Here is a 15,810-nt window from a genome sequence, read left to right as displayed (position 1 = left end):
CCTACTGACCACCCCCCTTCTAATACACCCCAGGATGCCATTGGCCTTCTTGGCCACAAGGGCACAGTGTTGGCTCATGGTCATCCTGCCATCCACTAGGACCCCCAGGTCCCTCTCCCCTACACTGCTCTCTAACAGGTCGTTCCCCAACCTATACTGGAACCTGGGGTTGTTCCTGCCCAGATGCAGGACTCTACACTTTCCCTTGTTATATTTCATCAAGTTTCTCCCTGCCCAACTCTCCAGCCTGTCCAGGTCTCGCTGGATGGCAGCACAGCCTTCTGGCGTGTCAGCCACTCCTCCCAGCTTAGTGTCATCAGCAAACTTGCTGACAGTACACTCAATTCCCTCATCTAAATCATTGATGAATATATTAAATAATACTGGTCCCAATACTGACCCTTGAGGCACTCCACTAGATACAGGCCTCCAACTAGACTCTGCCCTATAGACTACAACTCTCTGGCTTCTCTCCTTCAGTCAGTTCGCAGTCCACCTCACTACCTGATCATCCAGACCACACTTCCTCAGTTTAGCTATGAGGATGCTGTGGGAGACTGTGTCAAATGCTTTGCTGAAGTCAAGGTAGACCACATCCACCGCTCTGCCATCATCCATCCACCGTGTTATTTCCTCATAAAAGGCTATGAGGTTGGTCAAGCATGACTTCCCCTTGGTAAAGCCATGTTGTCTGCCCCTCATAACCCTCTTATCCTTGATATGCCTTAAGATGACACCAAGGATAAGGTGTTCCATCACTTTCCCAGGGATGGAGATGAGGCTCACCAGTTTATAGTTACCCGGGTCCTCCTTCTTGCCCTTTTTGAAGACTGGAGTGACATTTGCTTTCCTCCAGTCCTCAGGCACCTCTCCCGTTTCCCAAGACTTGGTAAAGATGATGGAGAGTGGTCTAGCAATGACTTCTGCCAGTTCCCTCAGCACCCGCGGGTGCATCCCATCTGGACCCATGGATTTATGGATGTCCGGATTGCTCAACTGGTCTCTAACCCATTCCTCATTGACTAAGGCAAACTGCTGCATTGACCTGACTTCATCTGAGGTCTCAGGGGTACAGGCTCTTCAGGACTGCCTCCGGCAGAGTAGACAGAGACAAAGAAGGCATTCAATAACTCTGCCATCTCTGTATCTTCTGTCACCAGGGCACCCATCCCATTCACCAGTGGGCCTACATTGCCTCTGGTGTTAGTTTTATCTGCCATGTATTTAGAAAAGTGCATATACTCAACCTGTATAAAAAAGCATGTTCTCACTGTTTCATATGCATCATAGTTATTGGGTTGTTACAGGTTTGACATCACTACCCACTGCAAACTTGCCAGCTTCAATTAATTTGCTATTACAAGGCAACAAGTCACCTGTCTCAGATCCTTCAAAAACTTCATCTATCATTAACAAAAGCAAATGTTCAGGGGAGGAAAGAAAAGGGAAAAGGAAAGATAAGCAAGATGAAAGCAAGTGATACAGAAGCAACCATTTAACCATTGCTCAGACAGCAGTTTCTTTTAATACTGCACTTTTGAGTTAAAGCTTTCAGAGTCCTCTCAGAATTTATGCAGCTACATTCACTTCTATGTGTCATGACTGCCCAACACCTTCCTAGGTCAAAATTTGTGAGGAAAGTTATTGCTCAATACAGTCTGATACAGAAAACTCTTACGTTACATGAGTTGTAAGCCACACATTTTGTCGTTTCATCCAGCAGTCAGTAAATAAACATGGTTGTAAACTGTGAAGTGCTTTAGTGTTTCTTGAAAGTCCATATTTCCCTTTCAAAGGAAAAGGAACTCTACTGAAATAACTAGCGTAAGGACAGAAGTTCACCCATCCTGTTCTATAGCTGTGCCTTGTAAATACTCACAACACTTCGCTTAATCCCCCCACTAAAACCGCCCGCATTCTAAAATAAGAAATAAGGTTCAAGACTTGTTAAAAGTACTCTAATTCATCATCTTTAATTATTACAAATAACAAGTAAAGATGAAACCGAAGAGTTCAGAGCTGGTTGAAAGACCAGGGGAACTCGACAGCTTAACTATCCTTCAGCAAACCCAGCCTCTTCAGCCGAGCCCCCAACAGAAGCTGGATACATCTTACAAACCGGCTTTAGGACCGCCCCGCCGAAGCGGCCCCTCAGACCTGCCGGCCCCGCCCGCACCCCTAGGGAAAAGCGAGAAGAAAGCAGCGGCTGAGTGAGGGAACTTGGGGGTACCGGCACCTCAGCTCTGCGGCTCTCAGAACAGCCCGCCCGCGGGATGCCCGAGGGAAGCGCACCCCGGGCCCGCGAGGGAGCCCCGGTCCCTTACCTCACTTCACCGCAGTCCCACCTCACGCACCGGACTCGCTCCGTAACGAGCGCGGCTCGCGCCATCTCGTGCCCCGTTTGAATGCGCCGGGCCCGCGGGGATTGGCTCCTGCAGGGAGCTGCGTCAGAAGGGGCGGCCCCGCACTGCCACCCCGTGAGGGGCGGGCGGGCAGCATCGCCCGCAGCTGCGGCTGTCACAGCGGAAACGTTTCCTCCTCTCCAGGAAGAGCCCGCGGCCGACAACCCGCGGATGGCGGGCAGGAACCCGGGCGCCGCCGGTGACTCTTCAGATGGCGGGCGGAGGGGAGTCACCCCTCGAAACAAACGGGGTTACTGATGATGCCGAGCAAGAGGGATATGGTCAAGTCGCCCCATGGAAGAAAAACAGGTCTCTTGCCGAAGGATACATGCTTCTTATAAAATATACAGCATTTATAAATACTGTACAACTTAGTTAATATGGAAAAGACTAAAAACGCAGCAGAGGGAGACAAAAGGCAAAGGAGAGGCGAGTTAAAAAGGTTTCCCTGTATCAGAGTAAAGTAGTAGCAAAAGTGCATAGAAAATAGTAGGCATCATAATAAATATAATTCAGATTTTCAAAATTAACACTAGCAGCTTGTCATTACTAACTATATAAATCTGGCACCAGTATGACAGCTATGGCATCTGTCTCCCAGCAGGCAAAACCTACTCTTTTTGTTTTCACTTGCAGAAAAAAACCATAACCAACTACTGAACTTTTAAAAATTTAACAAAGTCAGGCTATCATAGTGCTGTCCTTTGACAAAAGAGCAGATACACAACACACAGAGCTGACATCTAACTACCTGGGACACCTCATTCGGCCAAAAAAGGGATGATGCATCACAACAGCACAAAAGCTCTGATGAAACCAATTTCCTCAAGCTTCAGTATAAAAGAAGAGGGGAAAAAAAACAAGTTTTGATTATAACCTATCTCAGACTTTGGATGGAAGTTGTATAACACAGTCTTAATATCGTTTTGGTTTTATTACCTGAAAAAAATAAACAGCATCCAGTGTCAGAACAAGACAAGTTGTGCTTAACTGAGTAGTAATGATCTACATATTCATGTCTGTTACACCTACATGTACCAATATATTACATATATAACATGTATGTACTGAACTACACTGTTTCATTTAATCAGAACACAATTTTTTTTATTTACAGTAGGTGGTTTATCCTATTTCTCTACAATGAAGTTGTACTAATAACCAAGCTTTTCTGCTACTGCAAGTGCTTGAGCAGGACTTTTAACAGGTCCACAGGAAACAAAAGAGAAACTAAACTTTCAGTACTGTTTACAAACAGAACTTGCATGTAGGTTTACAAGAAACCCCAGAAAGTATACCAAGGATTTGAAGCAATGTTTCCAGTGGACGCTTTTATGTGAACTAATAGGAAGAGATTGAGGCTTGTGTTCAGAGACCAATCTGTCATCATATTTTTATCCTTTTTTTGTGAGGGTGTCTTTTGCAAAGATCTCATCTGAATATAATGACATAAAAATCACCAGAAGAGTGTGTTTCACAAGAAGTCTGAAGTGATTATTCAGAAATATTAAGACAAAATTGTATCTCCTCTGTTCATGTTATAAGCAAGACCAAAGACTACTCGATTTTGAAAAAGGGTAAAGTATTTTTACTAGGCACTACTGTAATTCAAACACACAATAGCTTGTATTTCAAAATAAAGATGAGCTAAAAATGAGATTCCTTAAAAAACTGTATAAACTTCTTTAAAAAAAGCAATATACAAGGCATCAAAATTCCATGTTTATTTTTAATCACACTCTCATTATGATTACATAACTATATCTTTATTACCTCTGAGAATTATTATTTTTGTCATGTTTTCTAATAATGTCCATTATATTATCTCCTGTTACAAGGCTATTCTGTAATTGTTTAAGTCTCTGTTGTTCCCTTCTCTTTTGGTCGTGAAGATACGGGGAATTCAGCAGCTGTGGGGGGAGAATGGTGCCTGTTGGTTTTACTCTCTTCACAACATCCCAAAAGAGCTTCTTGCTGTTGTTATTGATAAAAGTAATTGCAGTTCCACTGTGACCCAACCTTCCTGCTCTTCCAACCTGAGAAAGAAAAAACCATTTTAAGTTATCGGTATTAAATGCAAGTTTTTCAGTGATCCTTAAAGTTTACTTTCTGTTATAAAACACTGACTAACCTAAGTGACGACGCCAAATCTCTTTGTTTCCCCCTCTAAGCATAAAGTTTCGATAAACTTCTTGAAGTCAGAATATGCAGATATGAAGATTTAGCTTAAATGCATCAAAAATCACAACTTGCTTATAGGACATACCTTCAGTCCAATATTGATGCTGAGATGTATGATACAGCTTATGAGCAAAGGCTTACAGTAAATCTGGTCCAAACAAAATACTTCAAAAAAATGTTTACTGTAGCAATGTCACACAGAATCATAGAATAGTTAGGGTTGGAAAGGACCTTAAGATCATCTAGTTCGTACGAAGCACGGTATGTACAAGCATGTACACAAAAAAGCCCTTTACTTTCAGTGTTCTAGTAACTAAAAATTATTTATCAATATTACCCAAAGTGCTTGAATAAATTAGAAAGGTATATACAAAGACTCTCTATTTAGGAAGAGATATGCTAATATTGGTACCGTTCTGATGCTAGGAAAGACCATCTGTATTTATGTACTACTTGCTCGAAACTTTTGCAGAAAGAGAATTAAAAACCAGAGAGGTTAGATCAATTTGCTCAGAGTCTTGTCCTATGAAGTGAGTTTCAAGTGTCTCCAAGGACAAAGGTCCCACCATGTCTTTGGGTAGCTCACTCTACTGCCTAACTGCTCTCGCTGTGAAAAACAAAACAAAGGTTTTTTTCCCCTGCTATAAGGCCAGAATTTCCCTTGCAGTAGTTGTAACTATTGGCTCTTGTTCTTTCACTGTGCATCTCCAAGAGTCTAGCTTTGTTTCCTATGTAACCATGGATTACCAAACAGAAAACCACAATTAAATCTCTTCTCCAGAAGAAAAAGAGTTAAGAGGAAATTAACCTTTCTGTTTACACTTACATTTAAATTTCTAGAGGTGGATGTCACATTTCATTATACTTTTCAAATAATGCTTTAGCAATTATTTACTTACCTGATGTACATATTCATCCATACCTGAAGGCATATCAAAATTTACTACCAGTTTGACGTTGACAAGGTCCAGACCTCGTCCAAGGACTCCAGTACTTACTATAACTTCATACTTCTCCTGAAGTAATCCCTAGCAAAGGAAGAATAAACAAAAATAGGTTTTTTTTCCTTTTTTTATATTTTGAACCTCTCTGAGGATAGGTTGGGGTTAGTTATATAGTGCAAGAACACACCCCGTGGGATTATTCTGCTGCAGAAAGAGAATGACTCCCTGTATTCTTGACTTAAGTAAAAGTATAATTCACAGAGGTAATTAAAGAAATTAAAACCACAACTTCAATTAAAAAATCATCAATTAAACTTAAATGTATATTTAAATTCCCATTTCAAAGCAAATAATCTAGGAATTAGTCTCCAGTAATTTGCTTGGTCCATCTCTCTCTCCATTGTCTCAGCAATACTCTAGGTTTTATTGCAGAAAAGCAATAAATTATGATTTAACTTGTTCAAAAAAAGCCATCTTAAAAAACAAAAAACAAAAGAAACAAAAAAAAGGCCATTTCAAATTTATCAAAATCCCCACAAGTTGAGGAGGCACAAACCTGTAATATGTCTGTTCTTTCCACCTGAGACTTTTCAGAATGCATAGCTGTACACTGCAATCCTGTAATCTTATGAACAGCATCACTCAACAGATCTGCTCCTAGCTTACAGTCCACAAATACCAACACTGGAGGCTTGAAGAGTTTTTTATCCTGTAAAATTCAACAGTTTACGTAAGAAGGTATTACAACAGTCTGCTGCTCATCATCACCAACTTGGATTCAATTTCTTCTGCTCATTATCTCTAATATTAACAAGACCTTCAGATGAATAAATATTTTTAGACTCTACAGATAAGAAGGAACAAGATATCAGCCAGGAAACTATACACATCTGTACATCATAAACATACGATTTGTAGAATCAGAACCCAAGTTTATATCAATACATGCATTTTTTAAAAGCAGCTTTTGTTTCTTTAAATGTTACATAATAATTCCAAACTTGAAAAAGTTTTGAGGTTCAGTTAAAGATTCTAATTTACTTCTTGAATAACTTGAGCCAAGACTCCAAATTTCCCCCCCAAAGGTACTCATAAAAGATTATTAATTTAAAATAATTTCAAGAAATAACTGAATTAGCTTTCTCACTGGTTTCTCTTCTGACTTCTAAAATCACAAACCACTCCCAGGCCACATAGCAGCTATGGTAGTTTACGAAAGTTCTGCTCCTCTGCAACTCTCAGATAAGCAGCACAAATCTTTGGACTGACATACTGCAAATCACAAAAAAATATCAAAGTTGTAATTCTTAATCTGTATCCGAACAAAAGAATCTAGTTTGCTGCTGCACAGAAGGAGTTGTTGGGTGCACTAGTGAGCGCAGTTATATGCTTAACCTCACTCCTCCTCTTCACTACATATTAGAGTTAAAGATGTGAACCTAACAGAGATGTGTAAAGACATGACTGATAAATTGCTCTTATGAGAAAAACATTGAACTTACATTTAGTATTTCAAATAGCTTTTTCTTTTTAGATGGCTCTTCTACCCACAAGATAATCTGGCGAACATTGGAACATGGGAGATTCTTTTCTCCAATTGTTATTCTTACAAAATTGTGCAGAAGCTGATTGGCTAAGTGTTCAATGCCCACTGGAATCGTGGCTGACACCAGTATGGTTTGATGATCATGAGAGATGTCTTCCAAAATATCCAACACTTGCTGCTGGAAACCCATTTTTAACATGGTATCCACCTAAGTGAAAAGAAAAAAACAAACCAACGTTTGTACCAGATTTTTCCCTGAGCAGCAGAATCCTGAACAGACTGACAGAAGAACCATAATGTGCATAACTAGCATGTAATAATCCAAATGCAGGACATTTTAATTCAGAAGAAAAGCTAAGTAAGAAAATTAAAAACAAATGGTTCACACTGGTCTAGCAGTATTACCCTGTTGGGTATCTAAGTCTGCTACAGCCAACAGAACATGCCTTGTTCAAACACAGTTCAAACCATATTAAAAAATTCTGGTTTTCCTCTTAAGACATATATTTTATAACAAAGACAGTGTATGTTTAATCAGTGAGACCACCCACTGACTCTTCAAGAACCTCTGTATAGGATGCAGCCCTGATAACTGAAAACTTACTTCATCCACCACTACGATTTTTATGCCATGCAGTTGAACAGAACTTTGCTTTAAAATCTCAAGAAGCCTTCCAGGTGTTGCTATTATAACCTAACAAAAGAAACACAAAAAAACAAACCAACCCAGGAGTTAGAAATTCCATGAAAAGACAGATGACTCAGAAAAACTACAAAGTTACCACACATAGGTGAGAAGGCTGGTAATTGCAGATATTACCTGCATTCAAGCCATAAAACTCTTACAGATAACTTAAATCAGCTGTGAAGCCTCAAAAAGAAATGGACCCTTTAGAACTCTAATGGAAGCGTCTAAATACAGGCAATATAACCTGCATTTATATATGCAGGTTATAATAATAAAAATTTACTATTTTTGCTGTAAATTAGAACTCCTTGTCTATTCATGTCTTTGTGTGACCATATGTGTCAACAGTAACATTTTGCTTCTCTGTGAATGTCATGGAAACATAATTCTCCCCAAGATCTTTACACACTACAGTCCTTACCTTAACACTTTGCTTGAGACGGTGAAGCTGTGGTGGCAGTGGTAAGCCTCCTACCAGGAGAACTGTTCTCATGTTTGGCAATCCAGCCATCAGTTCTTTAGCTTGTCTCTCTATCTGAATTGCTAACTCCCTTGTTGGTGACAAAATAAGAGCAGATGGAGTTTCTGTCTAGAAAGAGGGGGAAAAAAATCTGTTGAACATGGAATTGCTTTATTATTTAGATGACAACTTTTCAAAATTAAATCTCCCAATATTAATTATTAGTATTATATAAAATCATAGGATCGTTTGGGTTGGAAAGGACCTTAATTTCATTTATTTGCCATGGGCAAGGATACCTCAAACTAGAGCTGGTTGCTCAAGGCCCTGTCCAACCTGGCCTTAAACGCTGCCAGTGATGGAGCATTCACGAGTTCTCTGGGCAGCTTGTTCCAGTGCCTCACCACCCTCACAGTGAAGAACTTCTTCCTTATATCCAACCAAAATCTCTCCTGTTTAAGTTTGAACCCATTACCCCTTGCCTTACCACGACAGTCCCTGATGAAGAGTCCCTCTATGGCACTCTTGTAGGCCCCCTTCAGATATTGGAAGGCTGCTACGAAGTCTCCACATAGACTTCTCTAGGCTTAACAGCCCCAGTTTTCTTTTCATATAAATTATACTAATTTACATAGTGCAGCTACTGTGGCTATAAATTATAAATTGCACTTTAATTTCACATGCATATAAACAAATATATTTATTAATATAAATTATATAAATTATATAGTACAGCTACTGTGGATACAACATATACTGCTAATACCCCTTTTATTTGAAGACAAAAGGTAGAAAGGGATTATACCTTTAACAATGCAGGCCAGAAAGTCTATCCCTGAATTACTCAACTTCTGAAAACAAAAAATTAATGCATGTCTAAGTACACTGTTAGAATAGCTTCCTGACAACAAAAAAGACCCAGAAATCTAGTAGTCATTTGTAAAGACTGGGGTTTTTCTATTTTAGTTATTGCACTGAATCTGTAAGAGAAGTTCAGAATAAATTCCACATGAACTCAAAACACAAGACCTAGTTGAATCTAGAGATCATTAAAAAACAAAGCTTTTAGAAGTGTTGATAGGAACAGACTATTTCCCTTTACTGTCTTGCACACCACTACGTAAAAACATTACAGATTAGCCAGAGAATATAAACAGCGATAGGAACTTCATACAGCAAAAAAAACACATCTCAAATTGGAAAACAAAATTAGTAGCTTCTCTGACACACTATTAGTCAGCTAAGTACAAATGAATCATTAAAGCAGTACAGTATTAAATATTTTTTTGGTTGTTCCTTATATAAGGATCTACAACCAAATTCTCACTTCACTGATACTTTTGCAACCCAGAAAACACAAAATTACAGAGTAGTAATTCCTCTCAGATTAATATAGATTCCTAACTCCAGTTAACAAAGAACATAAGGTAAAATGGGAAAGGGCAGGAAGACAGAATAATGTCTCTCTGCCTAGCTCCAAGACACATTATTAAGGTAATAATAACACCTCTTCAGCAAATAAACAAAGCTCTCAGATATTGATGCTAGAGTCACAGATTCACTGAACGTTTTTCTGGATGGTGTGTATTTCTTTCTGGTCCCCACTGGAATACTTGCAAGTGACCAACAGGAGGTTGTTCCTTTCCCACTGCATCATCAAAGGAACTACACAGTTAAATACTTGTATCAGTAAGAGCTTTTTGAGTTGCTTTCAAGTGGGCAACAGTGTTTAACAGTTTACCACACAGAAAGGTATCTGTGTTGAGAAGCCAAGAACTGTCAAGTACCTAATAACCAGATTACCCTCATGCTCTCAGTATCTCATCTCTCTTTTACATTAAAAATTATTTTATGCAACAAAATAAAATTCTCTCCTGATACATTAACCCATCAAGTACTCTGAAGATGAAGAATGAGAAACATCATGTAGAGAAATTAAGTATTGTTCATTAAGGCTCCAATTTTGTGCATGCCATGATAAGCGTGTGACTGTCTTGCAGACTTTAATGATAATCAGAGAGGTGCTGAAGCATAATACTGCAGTTCTTAAATAGCACTTTAAAGATTATGAGAGTTACTTAAATAATCTTTAAGTTATTAATTTGAAAAAAAAAAACATTATACACAGACATTAGAGTGTGCATGTATATCTACAAAGGCATCTAAACACTCCAAAACATCAACTAGGATCAGGGTCCAGAATTTTCAAATACATTCTTACACATCTCTTTTAAAATAAAACCACTAAAGCAAAAAGCAATACTGAACCACACACAAGGTACAGAATACTGTTTGCCATTACTCTCATCATACATTCATATCCTTAGGAAGCAAGTTCTCTTAATTGTTTATATCCCACAGTATCGAATGAGAGACCACGTGACTATGTCGGAAATTATAATATCCCCAATTCCTGTAGTTATTTGACGGTCAGCTGAATATAATTCCAACAGAAATTAATCTGTGAAATAACGTCAATGTCAATGCCAAAAAAACCTCTTTCAGTCATCAGATATGTACAGGAACAACTTCTTGCAGAGGACGTGGAATTATTTTCACTTTCTATTTTAAGTCATTTAGGAAATTTACCACAGAATTTAGTTATCTTTCTTAACGAGAAACAGTATAGTAAGTAATATTCATAGAGTTGCTTTATCTCCTGACAAAAGCGAAAAAATATTCAAAGTCACTAAAAATTATCTGCACCTCCCTCCACTCCAATAACCAAGCAATCAAGCATCAATCAAAAGTATAATAAATCTTTGGATGTCAATAAAAACCACTGCAATTACATCCTCACCTACACTGGGAACCCAAGAGACAAAGCTGCAAACAACTTTTTCTAAACATGTAAAGTTTCATTACCTCTTTCAAAACCTTCATAATAACAGGGAGCAGGAATGCTGCTGTTTTTCCAGAACCTGTGTCTGCGCTAGCAACAATATCCCTCCCTAACAGTCCAACAGGGATCATTTGCATTTGGATAGGAGTTGGGACTTCATAGCCAGAATTCTTTAAATTGTGGTTTAAAGTTTCAGGAAAACCACAGTGTTGAAACTCTAAAATAGGTCTTGGAATTTGCTGGCCCTGGACAGCAATACCCAGCTGCAGTTTAAGATTCTCAATCTGCTCGTCTTGCAAACTTAAAATAAAGGAATGATCTCTGTAGAAATAAGGTGTATTAGGCAGGTAAGCTTCTGCTTGAGATTCTGCTTTGGTGTCCTGATCAGATTTTAGCTTGCTTTCCTTTTCTCGAGCTTGTAGAAGGTGTTTAGCTTTACATTCCAAGCTACAAACATCTTCATCTGTTTTATCACAGATATACTCTCCATAGCGACCGCACACAACACATACAGGCTCTCCAGGTTCTGCCCAGCGCTGGGATTTGCTGAAGGATTTTATGGGTTCTTCCAAAGAGCTGCCTTCATCAGTATTTTGGCTGTCCTTTCCCAAAGCTGTATTAGCAACACCAGTGTCTGCAGCTACAGCTTCTCCGTGTTCTTGTACAACTTCACTGCACCTTGAAGCAGAAGCTTCTGTTCTAACCAACTTCCAGTCTTCAAACTTGGTGGTCTCCTCTAGCAAAGATTCTCTAGAAGACAGTTTATTTTTCTTAGCAGCTGTACAACTTCTGTCCTCATCAGCAGTCCTCTTGACTTTAACAGACCTTGGTAAAAACATGCTCCAGTACACTAGAAAGAAAATTGTTACAGTTAGAAACTACTACCATTGAGAAAGGCACATTTTACTGTTACCACATAAAGTGTCTATGAAACATATTTGCAAACCTAGAAATCAACTCTCAATCCCTGAAAAGATCTATAAAGTGCCTTGCTCAAAATAGATCTCGGTCTTTACAATGTTGATGCAATGCAAAGAAATAATTCAAAGTAACAGCAGAAGCAGAGTACAATACAGAGATCCACCTACAGTCAGTTTTCGGTATTAGACATTTGCAATTTTTCACTATCTGTTTGGGAATGTATCCATTTTGAGAGTCAGTCATATTTAAATCCCTCAGAGTGTTTAACTGTTTCTAAGATGAGATACAGAGGCAAAACATGCATTCTTCCAAGCTATGAAAAAAAAAAGACCCAAACCAAGCAAAATATGAATTCTGAAAAGTATGACAAATTTAGTACAGAACCCACCCAAGACCTCCACTTTTGTTGTCCTTTTCAAGGCCCACTCATATTCAAAAATGCTGTAGTTTGGGATCTGCTAGAATCCAGCTCCGTTTGTTCCGGGTGTCAAAGAAAGCGCAAAGACCTACACAGTCAATTTGCCAAATCCCTACTGTAACACAAACAAGGCGAATGAAGTGTTCGTAAATCATCTTAACTTTTATATTCTGAAACTTTCAGTAGTTGAAAGTGTCAGGTGTTCTCAACAATCGTTTGCTATGGTACAATCAGTAAAGAAAACACACAAAATACCGCTATTTTATTCTGAATTAATCGTACCGTCCATACCAGTCTCTGTAAACCTCGTATCAGCTTTCTAAACATGAACACAGCTACCTCTGTGTTTACAGACAGCCTTTTTTTCTGTGTAAACAGAGGCAACCCAAAGCGGTAACGCATGAGCGCAAAGCTCACCATCGAATGAGCTCTCTGTGGAGCAGGTGCAGACCCACGATTTATGCACGGCGGCTGCCCCATCGCCACTGCATCAAACCAGACCTCATCACTTATTTTTCGCACCTAACAAGAACTTGACACTACAAACCTCTTTATAAACTCAGCAGCCTTCCAAGCGAGGGGGACACAACGTGCCCAAGAGGAGTACCAAGAACACGACAAAGTCGCGCCCCTCAAAGGGCTCCTGGTGAGGTCCCGTCCTGCCGGTAGCGCCCCCACGCCAGGAAGTCCCGGTCCCTTCCTGTGCCCGCCCCGGCCCGCCTCTCCAGCAGCGATACCCACCCCGCGGCACAGAGCTGCTCCTACCGACAGCCTCCCGCCGCCGCAATGCTCGGAGGCGGCGCCCGACCCCACCTCCTCCTCCCCACTGTCGGCGGAGGGACGTCACCGCAAGACCGCTACCGACCGGCCGCGGACCCGCCTTCTCCGCCTTTCTTCACAAAATGGCGGCGGCCGCACGCGAACAGCGCCGGGCGACCGGCCGACGGAAGCACGGAGCTGCCACCGCTTCGTTGCCGGAGACAAGGCGCCGGGACGAGCGGAGAGAAAGCCCGACAAGGGGCGGGGGCTCCCGGCCGCACGGCAAGGAGCGGAGCGGCGCAGACCGGCCTCGCCCCCGGCCGCCCAAGTGTTGAAACCCGCGCGGCCGGCCGCAGCCTAACGGCCTGTTCCGCCGGTTGCCAGGCCCCGGCGGCCGGGCCTGCGCACTCGGCCTGGGAGGGGAAAACCGCATCGCCGAGAGGTGTCACTGCCGAGCTCGGTTTCGGTGTGGGGGGACAGAACTGGCGGCTGTTGACCCTCTTCGGGGCTAAGAGGCAGGCTGGCCCAGCGCTCCCGTCGTTACAGCCCGAGTTGCCATATGTACACAAGTTACTGCACATGATGGAGGTGTAAGGCATGCCAAATAAATGCCCAGTGTGTGCCTTGACCCACTTAAAACACTTGGAAGGCCATGAAGAGAGCCCTGTTCAGGTACTGCAAACTGTTTGGTTTTTTTTCTCCAATAATAAATTTTTTTACACTACATCACAATGCGTGAGAACACTAAAAAATATCACGTTTCAGTGCAGGGCAAAAGAGACTTTCAGACTTCACTTCATCCTGGACTCGACCAGACAGCCTAGGTGTGTGACAGCTGCACCAGTGCCACTGCCGCAAGCAGACCAGGCTCATGGAAATCCATACTAAGGCTTGGATATATGTCCACTGTAAAAGCTGGTGGTTTTAGCTGCTTGGCCATTGTGAACAAGGGTGGTCACTGCTACTCCCTGTCTTCCCAACGGCTCGCATTACCAGAAGGAGGTCAGTCAACCTGTCAAAGATACTCCCTTGCAATAGCAGGACCCTGAGGTGGTGTCCCTGTGTCTGCACCATTTGCAGGAGCTTCCTGGTTTTGGTCACAAGCAGGAACACCAGAGTATTCCAGAGCACACTCTATGACCATAAATGATTTGGAGCATGGGAAAGATACCTTGCTGGGAGCTCTCTGGGTTGATGTACTCCAGGCACTCCAGATACTCCAAAAGAGATTTTACCTTACCTCCCTCCTACTCCAAGAATGATCCTGCTAGCCTGACAGCATCCACATGGATGGGGAGTTCCATTTTCTTTCTGGCTTCTTACTTTTGCTGCTGATCACCACCATCACTTTCTGCTAAAAGAGAAAATCCATAAATACTAGCAGCCCCTTTGGAAACACAGTTTAATGGCAGTCCAGAGGAATAGTCAGAGGAACCAAAGGGAATGGGGTAAAAACAGAGAGAGACATAAAGCTGGGGGCGGCTTTCAAGCAGCTGGCCACAGCATTCTGTAACATTCAAGTCCTGTCATACTTGCAACGTGGTCTACGTTAAAGTATGCTGGATTCCTCAGTAGATTACCACGGTAGCAGGACAAAATTAGTGCAAACAGGGGGTTTTGGTCTGTGTGGGATTTTTATTTAACTAGTGCAATCAGAAGAGACTATAGAGCTTCTGGAAAGATTAAGTGGGCATTTCTAGACCTGAAAAACTGTCAGGCATCTTTCACCCACATTCCATAAATTCCTCATTCTCTGATAAAATCCCCACCTTTCTCTGATTCAGCCTCTGTCATTCTCCTTTGTAGTGACTTTCTTTTCTTCATTTTCCCTCATGGAGAGTTTCTAACATAGGCAGATTTCCTTTTCTTAACTTCCATTTTTACAAGGTCATTTCCTGGAATTCAAAACATCATTTGCTAAATAAAGACCAGTATTTCAACAATATTCAACACGATATGAGAGGCTTCATACTCTGTAAGTCCATATACCAAAATGCAAACATCCTTATATATCCGCTTTTTCTGTTGTGTTTTATTGGGTTTTTTGGTGGTGGTGGTAGTGGCATTTTCTCTTAACAGTAGGTTTCTGTTAATAGTAACCCAATGGAAACAACTGAATCTAAAGAAAATTAAAGTACCTTTTTTATAATGGTAAGAATACTGTTGTTTTGTTGAAAGCTACCATTCTGCCCTCACCTGCCATGAGAGAACAGTTTGCACACTTTGATTACACGATATATTCAAGGTCTTAACATTTAATAATACTGTCCATACTCTAATACAGCAGCTTGAGCATTTTTGCTCATAGCACATTTTCCTGCTGTTCTAAGCTGCAAAACGTGGAAGTCTAGCATACGTGTTTGTGTGGAAGGTATAATTGTAGTCAGTGGGTGTATTCCATGATTCACTTCTGGATGCATGACTTTCAGTTTTTGCCCTACCCTGGATTTGTTTCTTGAGAACACTACTTTGTTACTCGTCAACACTTTCTGATTAGGTCCTGGGTTTTGGGTTCTTTTTTTCCTATTTATAATCACTTTGAAGATACAAGTATTATGTTGCTCTAAATAGGGGGTCCCACGATGGAGGGACAAAAGTCACCAGTGCATTCTGCAAAATTTGGTACCGTTTTGCAGATTGATATGGCAA

The 15,810-nt window shown here is 41.0% G+C and overlaps 1 protein-coding gene across 6 annotated transcripts; it reads right to left on the bottom strand.

Moving 5' to 3' along the window:
- Window positions 1-3,371: 3,371 nt before the first annotated feature.
- DDX59 (DEAD-box helicase 59) lies at window positions 3,372-13,543 on the bottom strand. 6 transcript variants are annotated; one of them, XM_080623212.1, is made up of 8 exons: window positions 13,144-13,543; window positions 11,576-11,913; window positions 8,183-8,350; window positions 7,678-7,767; window positions 7,030-7,281; window positions 6,084-6,236; window positions 5,483-5,611; window positions 3,372-4,438 (listed from the first exon to the last, which is right to left on the bottom strand). In XM_080623212.1, the coding sequence occupies exons 2-8, from the start codon at window positions 11,900-11,902 to the stop codon at window positions 4,172-4,174; spliced, it is 1,386 nt and encodes a 461-aa protein (XP_080479338.1). In that variant the 5' UTR covers window positions 11,903-11,913; window positions 13,144-13,543; the 3' UTR covers window positions 3,372-4,171. The 6 variants fall into 6 exon arrangements, with proteins under 6 accessions (XP_080479338.1, XP_080479333.1, XP_080479336.1 ...); XM_080623207.1 differs by having other exon boundaries at window positions 3,375-4,438; window positions 11,087-11,913; window positions 13,144-13,541; XM_080623210.1 differs by having other exon boundaries at window positions 3,375-4,438; window positions 11,087-11,913; window positions 13,168-13,171.
- Between the last annotated feature and the right edge of the window lie 2,267 nt (window positions 13,544-15,810).

The sequence above is a fragment of the Psittacula echo genome (assembly GCF_963264785.1).
Source record: "Psittacula echo genome assembly, chromosome: 7".
Lineage (NCBI taxonomy): Eukaryota > Metazoa > Chordata > Aves > Psittaciformes > Psittacidae > Psittacula > Psittacula echo.
This window is presented reverse-complemented; position numbering and strand designations above follow the sequence as displayed.